Here is a 15,171-nt window from a genome sequence, read left to right as displayed (position 1 = left end):
TTCCCGACTTTGTCTGTACAAACTGTGTCTTCCTCCCACTCCTACCCCATGCCCACCCTACCCCATGTCTTTCCCAACCCACCTCCCCCTTCCCTACTCCAGCCAGATTCCAAGATGGCAATGGTGGTGGTGGTGGAGATAAGGGTGGGTGGGAATGAGCCTCATTTCCTACAGGTTCCAACATGATAAGCAATCTCTTTTATCTCTTAAATGCAAGAGAAGATCTATAGCCCTTCCATGAATCCAATAACAAGGGGCAAGAAGTGACCACAGGTTTGATTTGGGTCTTCATACTACAACCCTAACTTTGCCCAATTCAAACCACTTCTAGGGGAAATGATAGCAAGAAAATGTCAGTTCTTTATTATCCCCACACAAATAGCAGGTACACGGGAAAAAAAAAAAGCTATTCCCATCAATATGGAGTCCAGAAGCCTGTCATAGAAAGGAGGAGAAATGGGACAGCTAGGTGGTGCAGTAAATGGGCCCTGGAGTTAGGAGGACCCGAGATCAAATCTGGTCTCAGATACTTACTAGCTGTATGACCCTAGGCAAGTCATTTAATTCCACTGAAGGAAGGAAGGAAGAAAGAAGAAGAAACGCCAACTTATTTTAGAAAGCTGTTTACAGTACAAGAGAGGAAATCCCCCAAACTTGGAAATCCAGTTTCTGAATAAGGGCTCCATTGTGTGGGTGTGGGATTGGTATTTTTCCAAACTGATTAGGACCTCGCCCACCCAACCTGAGCTTAGGGTATTCTTCACCTCAGTTGGGCAGAGAATAACTCCTTTATGGAAGTTCATTTGAAAACACAACTCTGTTTCCAGGGTTTCTCAGTCACACATGTGGGTGACTAAGGCCAGGGGTACAAGGATCCTTTGTTAAGAAAGTAATATAAATATTTGTTTTCCAAGTAGCAGAATTTGCAAGAAATAACAATTGATCACAGAAACCTACACTATGTCTTCAGTTATTGCAAATGAATAAAAAGAGAATAATCACAAACGAGTCAAATTTTTGCTTAGGGAACAGAGTCTAAATTGCAAATTCTGCCCAGCTTTCAAAAATCATACCTGACTCTCAAGCAAATTTAAAAAGCATTACCCATTTTAGGAAATGTCTTTGAAAGATTCCCGATGTGAGAAAAAAAAAGTCATTAGCTGAAGAACAGAGTAAAACTCCTTGTAATTCAAAACTCATTCTTGTAAAGGAGCATTCAACTCTTAAACAAACCAGCTATTCATCAAATAAAAAGACTACACAAACTGTAAAAACAAATATCTGGAGGCATTTCAATAAGATTTTTCTGTTGGCAGGCAACCTGTTTTTTCTTCCCCAAAAGAAGTGGTTAAGACAATAAACATCAGAACAATTAGGTTAGGCTGGAGAAGAGAAATCTTCACATTCCAATTTATTTTATTTAACAATAAAGACCAATTAAAATAATGGGGTTTTCTAGATCAAAAACCATAGAAGCAAACATAATCACATTAATTTAAAATAATAACACCAACAAATTAAAGAATACCTTTTAAAATAGGAGTAAAAAGAAAGCTGTTTGTATTAATTTAGCTGCCTTTCTCTTCCCCCTTCAACCAGCTGCTGTCAAATCCTATCAATTCATCCTCTGTAATCTTTCACATAGACTCCTCCTTTTCTCTGCTGACATCACTATAGCTTAAATTCTTATTTTGTTGGGTCTATTATTTTGGGGCTTTTTTGGGGGTGGGTTGGATTATTGCAATGGTCTCCTAACTAACTGATCTCTACCTAGAATCAACCATTTCTTTATCCAATAAAGATACTAAATACCCAATACCAGATTTGCCAACCTAATTCTCCAACACCATATGTAGTTCCCATGCTGCCTTTTTATATTAAGGCCATGTTCCTTAGCCCATCAGTGAAGGCTTTCCAAAATCTACTTTTTCTTCTTTGCCTCACAGTGCCTAACTTTATCTCATGCTTTAGCTCAATTGGTCTACCCTTTTTTTGTGTGTGTGTGTAACGAATCCTGTACCATGACTTTGTTCAGGTATTTCCTTTACCTAGACTGTAATTCTCACTCCCATATCAACACACTCTATTTTCAGCTATTGAAATCCTATCCATACTTCAAGACCCATTCAAATGCCACTTACCCCATAAATTCCACGAAGCCTGCTCTGATGATTTTAGCCAGAAGTTATTTGATCCTTCACTAAACTCTCATAGTATTCTGTTCATAACTCTCTTAGGCAATTATCAAGCTGTACTTTTCATTATATTTCTTGCTGTAAATACCTCATATTTCCTATTTGGAAGATTCTTCATCTTTGTAGCTCCTCTATCACCATCTCTTTCTCCTCCCCATTACAACCATTCAGCTCTATCCCTGCGTCCCCTGGCTCTGACAGATTACTTTTGGACTTATTTAGCTGGGGTCAAGGCCATGACAATACTCCACGAATACCTCCATGGCACTGACAGTGTACCGTCCCATTTCCAACTCCCTTTCATGAGTTGTTGTCCACTGCTCCCATCCATGAGAATGTTAGCTCCTTAAGGGCAAAAATTTACTTGCCTGCTTGTTGGACAGTGCCTGGTGCACTGTGTTTAATAAATTATCCATCCATCCATCTATCTATCTATCTATCTATCTATCTATCTATCTATCCTTGGTGCATAACACAATATTTTATAGATAGTAGGTACTAACTAAATGTTTATTGAATGAAGGATACAAGATAGAGAAAGAATGGCTCAGATTCTTATAATCTAGCCCGTAGCTTACTAATGTTCAGACTCCTTAAGAGTCTACCCAATATGACGGATGTTCTAATAAACCTTGTCTTTGGCTGAAAGCAGGCTTGAGTAAAATTCTTTCAGGCAGGGCCCGTGTGTTGTGATATTGGGGTCCCAACACCCTGAACCCCTAAACCACATCATTTTGTTGGCCCATATGGGGAAACTGCCTAACCCCAAGTTCTTCTCCAGGCAAGACTGGAAGGTATGTAAACCTCCCCCCTCCCCTCCTTTCTTGCTCTGCAGTTAGGGTTGATTTCCAAGCACCAAGGCTTGGAGGTGCTTTTCAGGCAGACAGTTATGACGCTGTCTCTCAATCGGCCTGACACTCTCAGACTCTTGGTCACTGGGTCGGTTGAAGGCCATGGACCTCGGTACGCCTTCCACAACATAGAGGACAAGGATGGACACCCCACCCGGAAATGTATGGTCAATTCTGTTAATTCCCTCAGCGCTAGGGAATTGGGGAAAGCTGAAGTTGCTTTTTGGTTCCCTGAGGCTTACTTACTCCCTTCCCTCTGCACCTCTGAATCCTCCTTCATGGAGGTTACAGGGAAAGTTAGAACAGCTAAAAATATCTTGGCATGTTCTGAAGGTTTTGTGATTGATCATTAAGGAGTTTTGAAACACCTGTACAACCTGGTCAAGAGGGTATCTGTTAACCCCTCTCATAGAAGAAGAGAGTTTCACCCTTTACCCCTCACCTTTGATTTCACTCTTCCCCACCTGGGAAAGGAAGGACGGGCTGGGGGGGGGGGAATGGCAGCAGCTACAGCTGGGCCCCCCTGGCAATGGCCTTGGGCTCTAGGGCAACCTTTTCCTGGCAGCATCACCCAGGTTCAGCACATCCTTCTTAAGGTAATGAAGCTAGGGGTAATCATGCTCTTTTAAATCTATAGTTTTAGTTGTTAATGATGAGATGTTGATTCTCTGTGTAAAGTAATTTGGAAATTAATTTAACAAAATTAAAGTCACCTGACGGGTAATGGATTTGTTTCAAGTTTCAAATTGGTGAACTTTTTGCATCAGTTACGTCAAGCAACTTTTCATAACTTGGTCACCCCTAAAACAGTCTGCCTGTTGTTGGTTATTGTTTTAATGCGTAAACTAGCTGAAAAGCTTGTTTGGGTTATGTGTGGCTTGCTGAGAATTTGCAAGTACATAAAAATCTCTAATGATCGGCTTTTCACACCAAGACAAATTTAAGTTTGAGATGTAAATCCTGGAAAAGTTTTTCCTAAGCTGTGATTAGTAAAACTTGCTGTTTGAGGTAAAAGCTCATAGGATTTTATTTTGAGTTGTGTGATGGATCATAATAATCCATCGATAATCAATAATCCACCATCTGAGAGAAATGCCACAAGCTACTCAGAGAAGTCAGCATTGGGAAAAGCTGAGAGGACAATTTTAGCCTCAGTCCAAGATGGGATCCTCCTGGTTCAGTTTTCCCATTATGTTGCTTTGAAAGGAAATGTCACCCACCTGGCTATTCCTGAGTCTGGCTATGAGGTGGACTTGATACTGCATGGTTGGAAAACTGAATTATCTGAATCCAAACAGAGCTAAGGGTGATTTATCCTCTCAAAGTTGGGCCCTAAATCGAGTCCCTGCTCTATATCTGGGCCCTGTAGTTTTTTTTGTCAGATTTGTGTCTTCCAGACTATGGGCCATTCACCTACAGTTGGTAGCAAACAGCGAGTACCAGCCAAGGTCCCCACATGGTTCCCTAGATACAGCCTGTGCTTGGTTCCAGTCAACCTCCTCTTTGGGACCCCCTCGAGGCAGGGACAGCTCTATGCCCCTTGCCAGCAGGAAGCAGTTTCAGAAGCCAAGACCTTCACCCACTACTCCAAAAGAATTTGAGTCCCATTTGTTTGAGGGGGGAATGCTGGGGTTGGGATCCAGGCCCCAGAAAGGAAAAACTCTGGACATTCCCACCTGGCCAAATCTCTGGTGTTCACCTGAGGGTATACTCCCATCAACTGGCCTTTTATTGTGGCTACACCCAGTCTCCCAATTCTGTTAATCTAGCCTGGCCTTCCTTCGTTTTACCTTGCTATGTATGGCCTGGCCATTTCCCTCCTTTAATCCTAGGTGGGTTCCATTCCCCCTTGGCCTCAAGGTCCAGGTCCCAGGAGTTCAGTTCACCCCAGGTTACTGGCCCCTCCCATCCGGATCTCCTTAGGCCCCTCCTTCAGTCACCCCAAACTACTTGGTCACTCCTAGATCCCTCCCACAGGCTTTCAGAATATAAGGTCCATCTTGTCTCCATTAAGGGGCTCGGATTCTTAAAAAGCTAGCCACTGGTTAGATTCTTATAATCTAGACAATAGTTTACTAATGTTCAGACTCCTTAAGAGTCTGCCCAATATGATGGATGTTCTAATAAACCTTATCTTTGGGTGAAAAAAAAAGATAGAGAAGGAATGACTAGATAACTTTTGATCTGAAAAAGGATCTGGGCTCATTGAGGACAGGGGCCATGCTGTATTCATCTCTGCATCTCCTTCAGGGTTTAGCACAATGCCTTCTACATATTAAGTACTAAATGTTTTTTTGAATGAGTAATTAATTAGTGGTGACAACTTGCTTTCTAAAGATGTATTCACCTAACAACGTTGCTCACAAAATTATAGAATTTCAGATTTGGAACAAATCACAGGGAAACAAAAATGTTTACCCAATCATTCCCTTGAAGACTTATTGTGAAAAGAAAATGACTACCTCCTGAGGCAGCACATTCCTTCTGGAGATCTCTAATTACAGTATTGTGAGAAGGTACTTTTGACATCAAACCTCAAACTGTCTCCCTCTAGTTTCCATCCAATGGCCCTCTGAGTCCAAGCAAACAAATTTAATTTGTCTTCCACATGACAGCCTTCAAATAATTAAAGATAACTGTCACGTCCCACACAGTTATCTTTCCTCCAGACTATAAATTCTGTGTGCTCCAATGGTCCTCATGACCCTAAGCCATTGCAGCATCCTGCTTGTCCTCCTGTGGATGTTGTTTACATTATCAATGTCCTGCATAAAACTTAATTAAATACAATACTACCAAGGCTTTCTAACCATGGTATCCTACTTCTCTCAATCTAGACATTGTATTTCTCTTAACATCATTGAACATGCCAGCTTTTTCTGGCTGCTATATCAATCCTTACTCATGAAGCTTGCAGTCTACTAAATATCCCAAATATTTCTTCATATGAATGGAAGTCTAGCCATTCTTCCTGTACCTGGTGTTTGTGAAGTTGATTTTTTGAACCTTGTTGTAAGACCTTACATTCAAATTTCAAATTCATTTTATTTCACTCACCTGAATATTTGTGCTTATAAAGATCTTTTGGTAACCAGAATAATCACCTAGTGTGTTAGCTATTCTTCTCAGCTCTATGGCCTTGCATATTTGATAAGCAAGCTATCTAAGCCTTTATGTAAGACATAAATATAAATGTAAATAGCAACTAGCCAACAGCTGATCTCTGTGATTCATTGGGCTCCACTTATTAAAATTATTTCCAGCAATGGTCCACCAACTAACAAGATAAAAAAAAGACTATTTTCCCTTTACAAAAATAGTCATGTTCAGATATTTTATATAGAACAGAATAGAATGGAAGGGAAGAAGCATTTATTAAGCACTTATTGTATGCCAGACACTGTGCAAAGTGCTTTACAAATATTATCAAACAACTCTGTGACAGGTGATCTATTATCATCTCCCTTTTATAAATGAGGAAACTGAGGCAGACAGTGGTTAAATGACTTGCCCAGGGTCACACAGCTAGGATTCCTGACTCCAGGCCCAGCCCTATATCCACTATTGCATCACCCAGATGCCTAGATAAGCAAACATATCTAAATAATCAAACAAAAAATGACAATAATTTAAAAATCAGCATGTTTCTAGTGTGTTAAGGTTTACAAAGTACTTTACATGCATAAAACTGCTATTCTTATAAGAAGCATTCAATATATACTTATCATTATGCTGATTGATCAAGTATTTACCATGGTAACCATAAAGCAAATTGTCAAAATATCTGTGAAGTAATAAAAACAAAAAGGCATACTATGCAAAATATAAGCCTTGGTTAATATCTGCATGGGATTAATTGTGCAAAACTAGATAAAATACTCTACACATATAGTCAAATTCCTGGGGCAGCTAGGTGGCGCAGTGGATAGAACAGGAAGGAGGACCTGACTTCAAATCCAGCCTCAGACACATAACACTTACTAGCTGTATGACCTTGGGCAAGTCACTTAAACCTATTGCCTAGCCCACCCTCAAAAAAAAATCCTCAAAGCATCTCAGTAACATAGCTTATTTATTACCTTTAGGCTCCGATATCATACATAATAATTAAAGCTTTTTTTTTTTTAGTTGACTTTGTTTGTATCCTCAGGGCTTATCACAGTGCCTGGCACACAGTAGGCAACTAAGTGTTTATTGATTAATTTGTTCCCTCTATGGTCACACATGGTTTTAGACACGGCTCAGACCCAGAACTGCATTAGATAGATGTGTACCCTCAAAATATCAGCCATGCGCTCTCAACTTGTCGAATTTAAATAAATTCCTTCCAGGAAATACCAAGGACTCAGCTGGCCAAACTCACACGTTCCCAGATCCCATTTTGGAGTCTTTAGGCTAAATGCAGAGACCATTCTCCACACCTGGAATCCACTCTCTCTCTATCACTACTTGTTGAAATCCCTGCCTCGTGTTAGGTTTCAATTCGAATGGCACGTCCTTCATGAAGTTTCCCGTGATATCATAACCCTTTCCACAAGCTAAGTAGGTTCACGCTCCCTTCAAATTTATTATACTTATGTCTTAGTTATTTGTATACATATGCCCCATTACACAGCAGGCTTTCTGTGAAGAGTGTCAATATCACATGTAACTGCAAAACCTGGCATAGAGCCTTGCAAATGTCAATCATCTGATAAATATCTGTTGAACTAAATACACTGACTAAGGACGGTAGACGGTTTTAAATCTCAAAGAGAATTGTACATGAGGATGATCTTTTGAAGGAGGGTCCCAGGGAATCTTACTGAGTACCTGTTTTGTTCTATCAATATCTTCAAAGTCCTTGGATTGGTCAGAACAACATCCGCATCAAGACTAAAGTAATAATCACACTTGTCATCTTGACGACATAGATCCCTGAAACCGACAAAAATGTTGCAGTCAGTTAGAATTGCTGTAGGACAGTTAATCATTTCTAAATGAAAAAGCTTTAGTATTATACTAATGCACTCTAATACCACAAATATCATTAGCTTTCTATGAAGTGCTCTTCATTGTTTAAGCTAATCTAAGGCAGTCCATCAAAACTTTGAAACACCAACTCTCAGAATGTTTGTTATTGATTTTATAGCTGTATACTTGGTCCTTGCAGTTAGTTTAATGATAGCTAGCATTTATGTAGTGCTTAGAGGATAAAAAGGTGCTTTATGGGTTAGCTTGCAACAATTCTGGGACATAAGTGCTATTATTATCTCCATTTTACAGATGAGAAAACTTTGGCACACCGGAATTAAGTTACTTGCCCAGGATCACACAGTTAGCAAATGTCCAGAGTAGGATTGGAACTCATGTCTTCCTGGCTCTAATTCTCATGTTCTAACCACTGCAGATACAAACAACCACTTCTGGACAAAGAGTATATTCACAATACCTCTCTCTCTCTCTCTCTCTCTCTCTCTCTCTCTCTCTCTCTCTCTCTCTCTCTCTCTCTCAGACATTGAACTGTTACATAAATGCTAGATATTATTCTTGGGGCCACTAGGTGGCACCATAGTGCATAGAGCTCTGGGCCTAGAGTTTGGAAGACTCCTCTTCTTGAGTTCAAATCTGGCCTCATATACTTACTAGCCCCATGACTCTGGGCAAGTCATTCAACCCTGCTTGCTTCAGTTTCCTCAACTGTAAAATAAGCTGGAGAAGGCAATACTGAACCACTCCAGTATCTTTGTCAAGAAAATCCCAAATGGGAATCAGAAAGAGATGGACATGTCTAAACAACAACATTATTGTTGTTATTATGTCATACATATCCAGTTAGAATGTCACCTTAGTTCTATACTTAACTCCAACTGTAATTAAAATACACCATCATATGACTCACTAATAGATGAAAATTTGCTTGACTACTTTTTGAATAATTTGTTTTATGAACAAAAACGCTTTTTGGAGTTTGTTGGGTTTTTCTGTTTGTTGTTTTTTTTTTAAATTGCAAAACTACTCCTTTACAAAAATTATGTATATATACATTATATACATATATGTGTGTGTGTATATGTGTATGCACACACACACACACACACACACACATATGCACACACACACAGTACCACTTAAGTAGAGATGAAGGTGTTTCTTTTTTTTCCCCCATGTAATTACAATTAATTCCTTTAAATTTCCAAAGCTTTTTTTCTAAATTTAGACAATTTCCTATGTAAAAATCATTCTAAGACACTACACAGAATATGCTGAATATAACAATTCAGGATAATCATTAGGAATATAAATTCCTGTACTTCACAAATGATGCTTTCAGAACCTTATTGAAACGGAGAGGGTCATTTGTTACTAGACTTACTGGCCCCTTCCTCCAGTGCTTTGTGTTCTTATACAGGCTTTATTAAGCTTTTCAGTCTCCTTCCTCACTATCAGAATGCCAGGTGTTCTTTCTAGACGCTATAGGTAAGTCTGCATCTATAATACCTCCTTCTGTCCAAATGTAAAATAAAGGTTATCAGATATGAAGCAGATTTCTTTTGAGTTACATGTGCATTAACTTTGGAACACCTTGAGCCTTTGCAGCTGCTCAAAAAATATGTCCTTTTTATTGGTTACTGGCTTTAGTCTAGAGAGTTGAAGTTGTGGGATAAGTGAAATCCAGGTAAGGAAAGAATTACTACTGCATGTTGTGTCTGTCTAGTTATATCTATTTTTACTATTAGCAAATATGTAATTTTTTGTCTAGTATACTCTGCAATTAAACCACTGCCATACCAGTTTTCTGTTGCTCATTCAAATCTGCACATGTATTTTTAGGGTTTGAGAAATAAAAAATGATGTCTTGTTTAAACAGGTTGGCCAAAAAAATCACAAATTAGCATCATTCATAGCCTTCTGAAATATTACCATATGGCCTACAGACTCAGGGCTGAATAGAACTGTTCATATTTATTTCTGTAAAAAGATCGTTATTTTCTCTGAGTTCTTTGGTTATTCTTTTATATAAATAAATTGTAAAATTTGTAAACATACATCCCCATATTTCTGGCTTCTGCTTGACTTAGGTTTTCCTCTGGACCAACAATTTTTATATTCTTGATTACATCTTTAGCTTTTTCCCAAAATTCCTTGATGTGCTTTTCATGATAGACCTCCTGTAAAATATTAATAAAATTTAGAATTAGAGAAAATGACACCAAAGAAGCCAACACACCTTGCTTTGCCAAGGATTCTCATAGCAAAATAATATTAATTTAGTAAATATTGCATTTTACTATTGTTCAAATATAACAGGTGTTCACTGTGAAATATGCATTTGAGCATTATTTGAAAAAGAGACCACTTTAAAACTTTCAATTAGAAACTTACCCCAGATATAAAGATTTGGATTATAAGCTTAATAAATCAAAAGAAAGGAAAAATGCCTTCAAAGTATGTTCTAGAACACATTCTGGAATACTAGAAACATGCTACAAAATATCTAAAAATTGAAAATATAAAACACACATAATATGATTGTCCTCATCAAACTCTGAGGCAATAATATTGGCTTTTTTTCCATTTATATCCAACATAAAAATAGACATTTTATCACTAATATTCTGATGATAAGCACAGAGACAATTTGCAATATCTGATATATTAGCAACTGTGTTAATGGCCAATTATTCCCAGCTTCATTGCAACATGGAAACTGGGAAGTGTGTCATAAAAAAAAAAAATCTCTGAACCAGCTCAGTCATGATTTGAATTAGCATGTCTTTTGTAATGAAGATATCCCAGATATTAAAAAATACATTTATTTATAGTGCATTTCCCTTGTAATTCCTGAAGAGATGAGATCATATATTTTATCTTTATCCACAGCTCACAGACAAAAGAAAATAAATTTTAACAATATAATAAATGCCACATTGGACCAGGCTAATGGTTCTTTCCACCAAGTATCCTATCTCTGACTAGTATACTGAGGAACTTCTTGGATACAGGATATTTTCCCTCAGATATGTCAACACAAATGTTAGCCCTAATATCCCAAGGCTCTTTTAAATTCAGAAGTTGTTGTATTACTTGTAAAAATGCACTAACCAATGAATCTTTTTCCAGGCTGTATCACAATCTGTTTATAATGAGTTTCAGAAGTTTACTAGTCCTCGCATCCTGAAATTCTTTTTCAAGCTTCAGGAGTCTTCCCTAGTTCTGATTCTCCAGTATTCTATTGATTTACCCAAGTTCACTCTATCCATGTCCATCATAGAGTTACACTTTTTTTTATGTTATCACTTAGTCTCTGCTTTACCAGAGTAAGAAATCTAATTTTCCCCCTGAATATCTCAGTGACTGTAAAGCATCATTTCTTGTGTTTAAGCTGTTACTGACTGTCCATCTTTCTGAGGACTGCCCACCCCCTCCCCAACAGAACTCACCATCCAAATACTTACACTGGGGGCATCTAGCTGGCGCAGTGGATAGAGCACCAGCCTTGGAGTCAGGAGGACCTGAGTTCAAATATGGCCTTAGACACATAACGCTTACTAGCTGTGTGACTCTGGACAAGTCACTTAACCCCAATTGCCTTGCCAAAAAATAAATAAAAAAATAAAATAAAAAAGATACCAAATACTTACACTGTTATGAATGAAGAATTTAAGAGCTTCTTTGGGGTAATCCAGTGTCAACAACAGGTCTAGAAATCGAGGTAGGAAAGGAGTCGGCTGCTCAATGAAAACACCAACTGTTACCCTTGGATAGGCCTAGAAAAAGGCAATAAAATGAACCTTTATTCAAGCGGGCTCCAATTTAGACTGAATTCAAGTGTTGATTAGATAGGGAAATTTTGCTTTGCAACCTATTAGAACAAAAAGAAAAGGGAGTTGATAACATGTCAAGACACACACACACACACATATACACACACACACTTAGCTTCACTCTGGCATGATTTGCAAAGTGTGGAAATCAATATATGTTAATTCAGTCTTGAATTTTGTTCAGAGTGATTTTCCAGCTATTGTAACTAATTAAACCTAATGTTAAATGTAAGAATTAACCCTTGACTCTCCCCTTTATACCAATAAAAAGAGTGGGAAGAGGGGGAGGGAAAATCACATTATTTGTACAATATATAAATTATTTTTTTTTAGTAAAAAAAACCTTCCCTTTTCACGTCAGAAACTTAGATTGTATGGTGTTAAAAATTAAAGGAATCAGAGACCATTCAGTTTTGGCCCCTTGTTTAAAGGTAAAGAAACTGAAGCCTAAGATCGCACTGATATAAAGCAGGAGCACAGGGATGCTATTGGTGCAGTTACTAAGCTCCTCTCAAAGTAAATGAAGGCACCTCATTTTATGGTGTGTGCCTAACACATTTAGGTTGTCAGAGCAATCTTTATAATTAAATTGGCCACATTATTTAAAGGCGACTAGAATACTCAAGTTATATATGTGTGTGTGTGTATAGATATGCATGTATAAGGATATACACATATACATATATACACATGTGTGTACAAATAAACACACACACTGAGAAAAAAGAGACAGAGAAACAAAGAGAGACAGAGTGATGAATCCTTATTCCTAAGAGCTTTAAATCTGAAACAGATTACATGGATGCAAAACAGTCTCTTAAAAGGAGACCAGAAGGCTAAACACATGTAATTATCCTAAATAGTTATTTAAAATACTGAATTTAGTTGATAATGACAACAATAATAAAAAATAAGATCACAATAACAATGATAATAACCATAATAACAATTAGGTAGTCTTTATATAGCATTTAAAGATTTGCAAAGAGCTTTAAAAATATTATTTTATTTTATCCTTATGATAATCCTGAGAGGTAGGTGCTATTATTATCCCCATTTTACAGGTGAGGAAAGGCAGGCAGACAGAGGCTGAATGATTTGCTCAGGGTCATACAGCTAGGACATGTCTGAAGCTGGATTAGAATTCAAGTCTTCTTGACTCCAAACCCAGGACTCTATATACCATACCAACTAATTATATTAACTCTGAGATGATTTTAATGATTTAATATTGCTTGTAACTTAGATTTTCCAATGCTATTTTTAAACTGCTCTGAGATTATACCTGTTTTAAGAATCAAGGGATTTTCATCTGTATAAAGTAGAAAGGAAACAATTTTATTTTTAATTCTTACCTGAGACAGTTAAAATAAATGAGAATGAAACAAGTAAGAGCAATAGCTGTCTTTTATAAGGGTAGAACATTAAGTTCTGCAAAAAATATCATTTTAAAACATCTCTTCATCATATCTCTATCCAGAAATATTCTGGCATTCTTTCCGGGTAGGAAATACTCTGTTGTTTGAGAAATTGGCCAAAATGTCTTATTTTCAAATAAAACATGGCCCTGTTCAGTAGCTCTTAAATGTTCACAACTTATTTTTTTTATCCACCTTTAGACACTGATAAGAATATAAATCATTCATTCTTGGAATCTTGACTTTATTAGAGCTTTTTTTTCCCTCTTGAATAATTCCTTACTGATGAGGCCATCAGTTTGTAGAACTACATTCCTGTAAATTTCCATGACTTTATAGTATTTCTACCATAAACTCCTCATGGAAATTGGTATTCCTCCAGGTCATCAAAGAGATTTGCTCAAAGTAAAACTTTGCTATATTATATCTTGAAAGCTCTTCACTGCCCTGAATCACAACTGTATTATATCTGAAGAAAAAGAAATTGTATGAATAAACAATATCTTTCTAGAAGGTTGCCTATTCTTTTGAAATATTGGCTGCCAAAAAATAAATGTAACTAAATGTCCATAGGGAAAATCTTTCTAAAAATCTACAAAGGAGTAGCATTTGATTTAAAAAATGATGCTAAGTGGTTATTACACCTTTTCTTTTAATAACTGCGATCAACTTGACAGCTAACTAATACAATATTAACTCGAAGCAAACAGCCACGCTCATGTTGGAGCTTCGGTATTTCAGCCAAACTGGTGAAGTAGCTCAGATGGAAACAATAGCTAGACCTACAAGAAACTGACATCTTTAAAGTCTAGAAAACCTATGTGAGAATTTAATTATTTCTCTCTTATATTTAATAACCAATTATTGAATCAGTACTAAGATTTTTTCCCCTTTTCTACTTCCTCATCCAGAAATCGACCAGTGTAGGAAATCTCTCTTAAAGATCACCCAGGCCAAGATCTAATCAGACAGCTAAAGGAATTATAATTTTAGGCTCATAAGTGCATTGTTGCTCCTTGTGTTTGCTTAGACATATCTGGGAAGTGTAGATTCGCCCTTCAGTCAGACAGGTAATATGGAAATTGATAGGTGTCCTTAAGTCTAGATTTGGGAGATCCAAGACAACTTCATTTTAATATATAGCCCACCTCCCATTATATTATTCATTCTCTTGTTGACCAATTAGAGTTCATCTTCACTCTCAGTTGATTTTTCACCCCTTTTTCAAAAGATTTTATAAATATCAAAGGTTCAAGAGATTCAGTCTCTGGCTACCAAGGCTACCATAAGCATGTTTTTGTTGACTGTTTTCTAGAGGCTGTCAATAAAACTGATTTTAATTTACCCATAAACTCAATCTCTCACTTATCAACTCTATTTAAAAGACTACATTCGGTGTTTCAACATCCACTTTATTCGAGAGGTAGGCCGACATAGAAGATAGAGAGGTGACCTTGGAGTTAAGCTCCACATCTGACACATACTATATCTGTGTGCAAACCCTAGGACCACAAGTGACTCTCTAAAATTATAAGTTAAGTAATGATGGAGAGAGTGTCTCCACTTGAATTTCCCAACAGTGATGAACTCACAGGTCTGTAGGAACAGCAGTAGCAACAGAAAAACAAAAGACAACCACATAAACAAACAAGAATAAAAATAATTCAACTGATTATTTTCCTCCAAATATATTAGTAAGCAATGACAATTCACAGTTTGTAAGCACACTGCATGCACCATTATACTTACTTCTCTAGTTGAGAGGTCAATTACATCCAAATCACAAAGAACACATCCATTTTCCTGTGTCCAAGCATTAGGGATATAATTTCCAAAATAGTTTAATTGAATCTAGTAAACAAAAGGAAAAATCCCTTTAATAATGGAAAGTCTCTTTCAA

General features: G+C 37.3%; 1 protein-coding gene across 2 annotated transcripts in view; it reads right to left on the bottom strand.

Moving 5' to 3' along the window:
* PLOD2 (procollagen-lysine,2-oxoglutarate 5-dioxygenase 2) overlaps positions 1-15,171 on the bottom strand; it is a 111,870-nt gene that overhangs the window by 24,121 nt on the left and 72,578 nt on the right. For both annotated transcript variants that reach the window (XM_020980955.2, XM_020980956.2), the window contains exons 8-11: positions 15,021-15,122; positions 11,671-11,796; positions 10,076-10,197; positions 7,859-7,963 (exon numbers count right to left, since the gene is read on the bottom strand). In XM_020980955.2, the coding sequence (XP_020836614.1) occupies positions 7,859-7,963; positions 10,076-10,197; positions 11,671-11,796; positions 15,021-15,122 (455 nt within the window). The remainder of the gene's footprint in view (positions 1-7,858; positions 7,964-10,075; positions 10,198-11,670; positions 11,797-15,020; positions 15,123-15,171) is intronic.

This window comes from Phascolarctos cinereus, unplaced genomic scaffold (assembly GCF_003287225.1).
Source record: "Phascolarctos cinereus isolate Bilbo 61053 unplaced genomic scaffold, phaCin_HiC Scaffold_7;HRSCAF=346, whole genome shotgun sequence".
Taxonomy (NCBI): Eukaryota; Metazoa; Chordata; class Mammalia; order Diprotodontia; family Phascolarctidae; genus Phascolarctos; species Phascolarctos cinereus.
The sequence above is the reverse complement of the archived record's forward strand: the minus strand, read 5'-3'. Positions and strand labels throughout refer to the sequence as shown.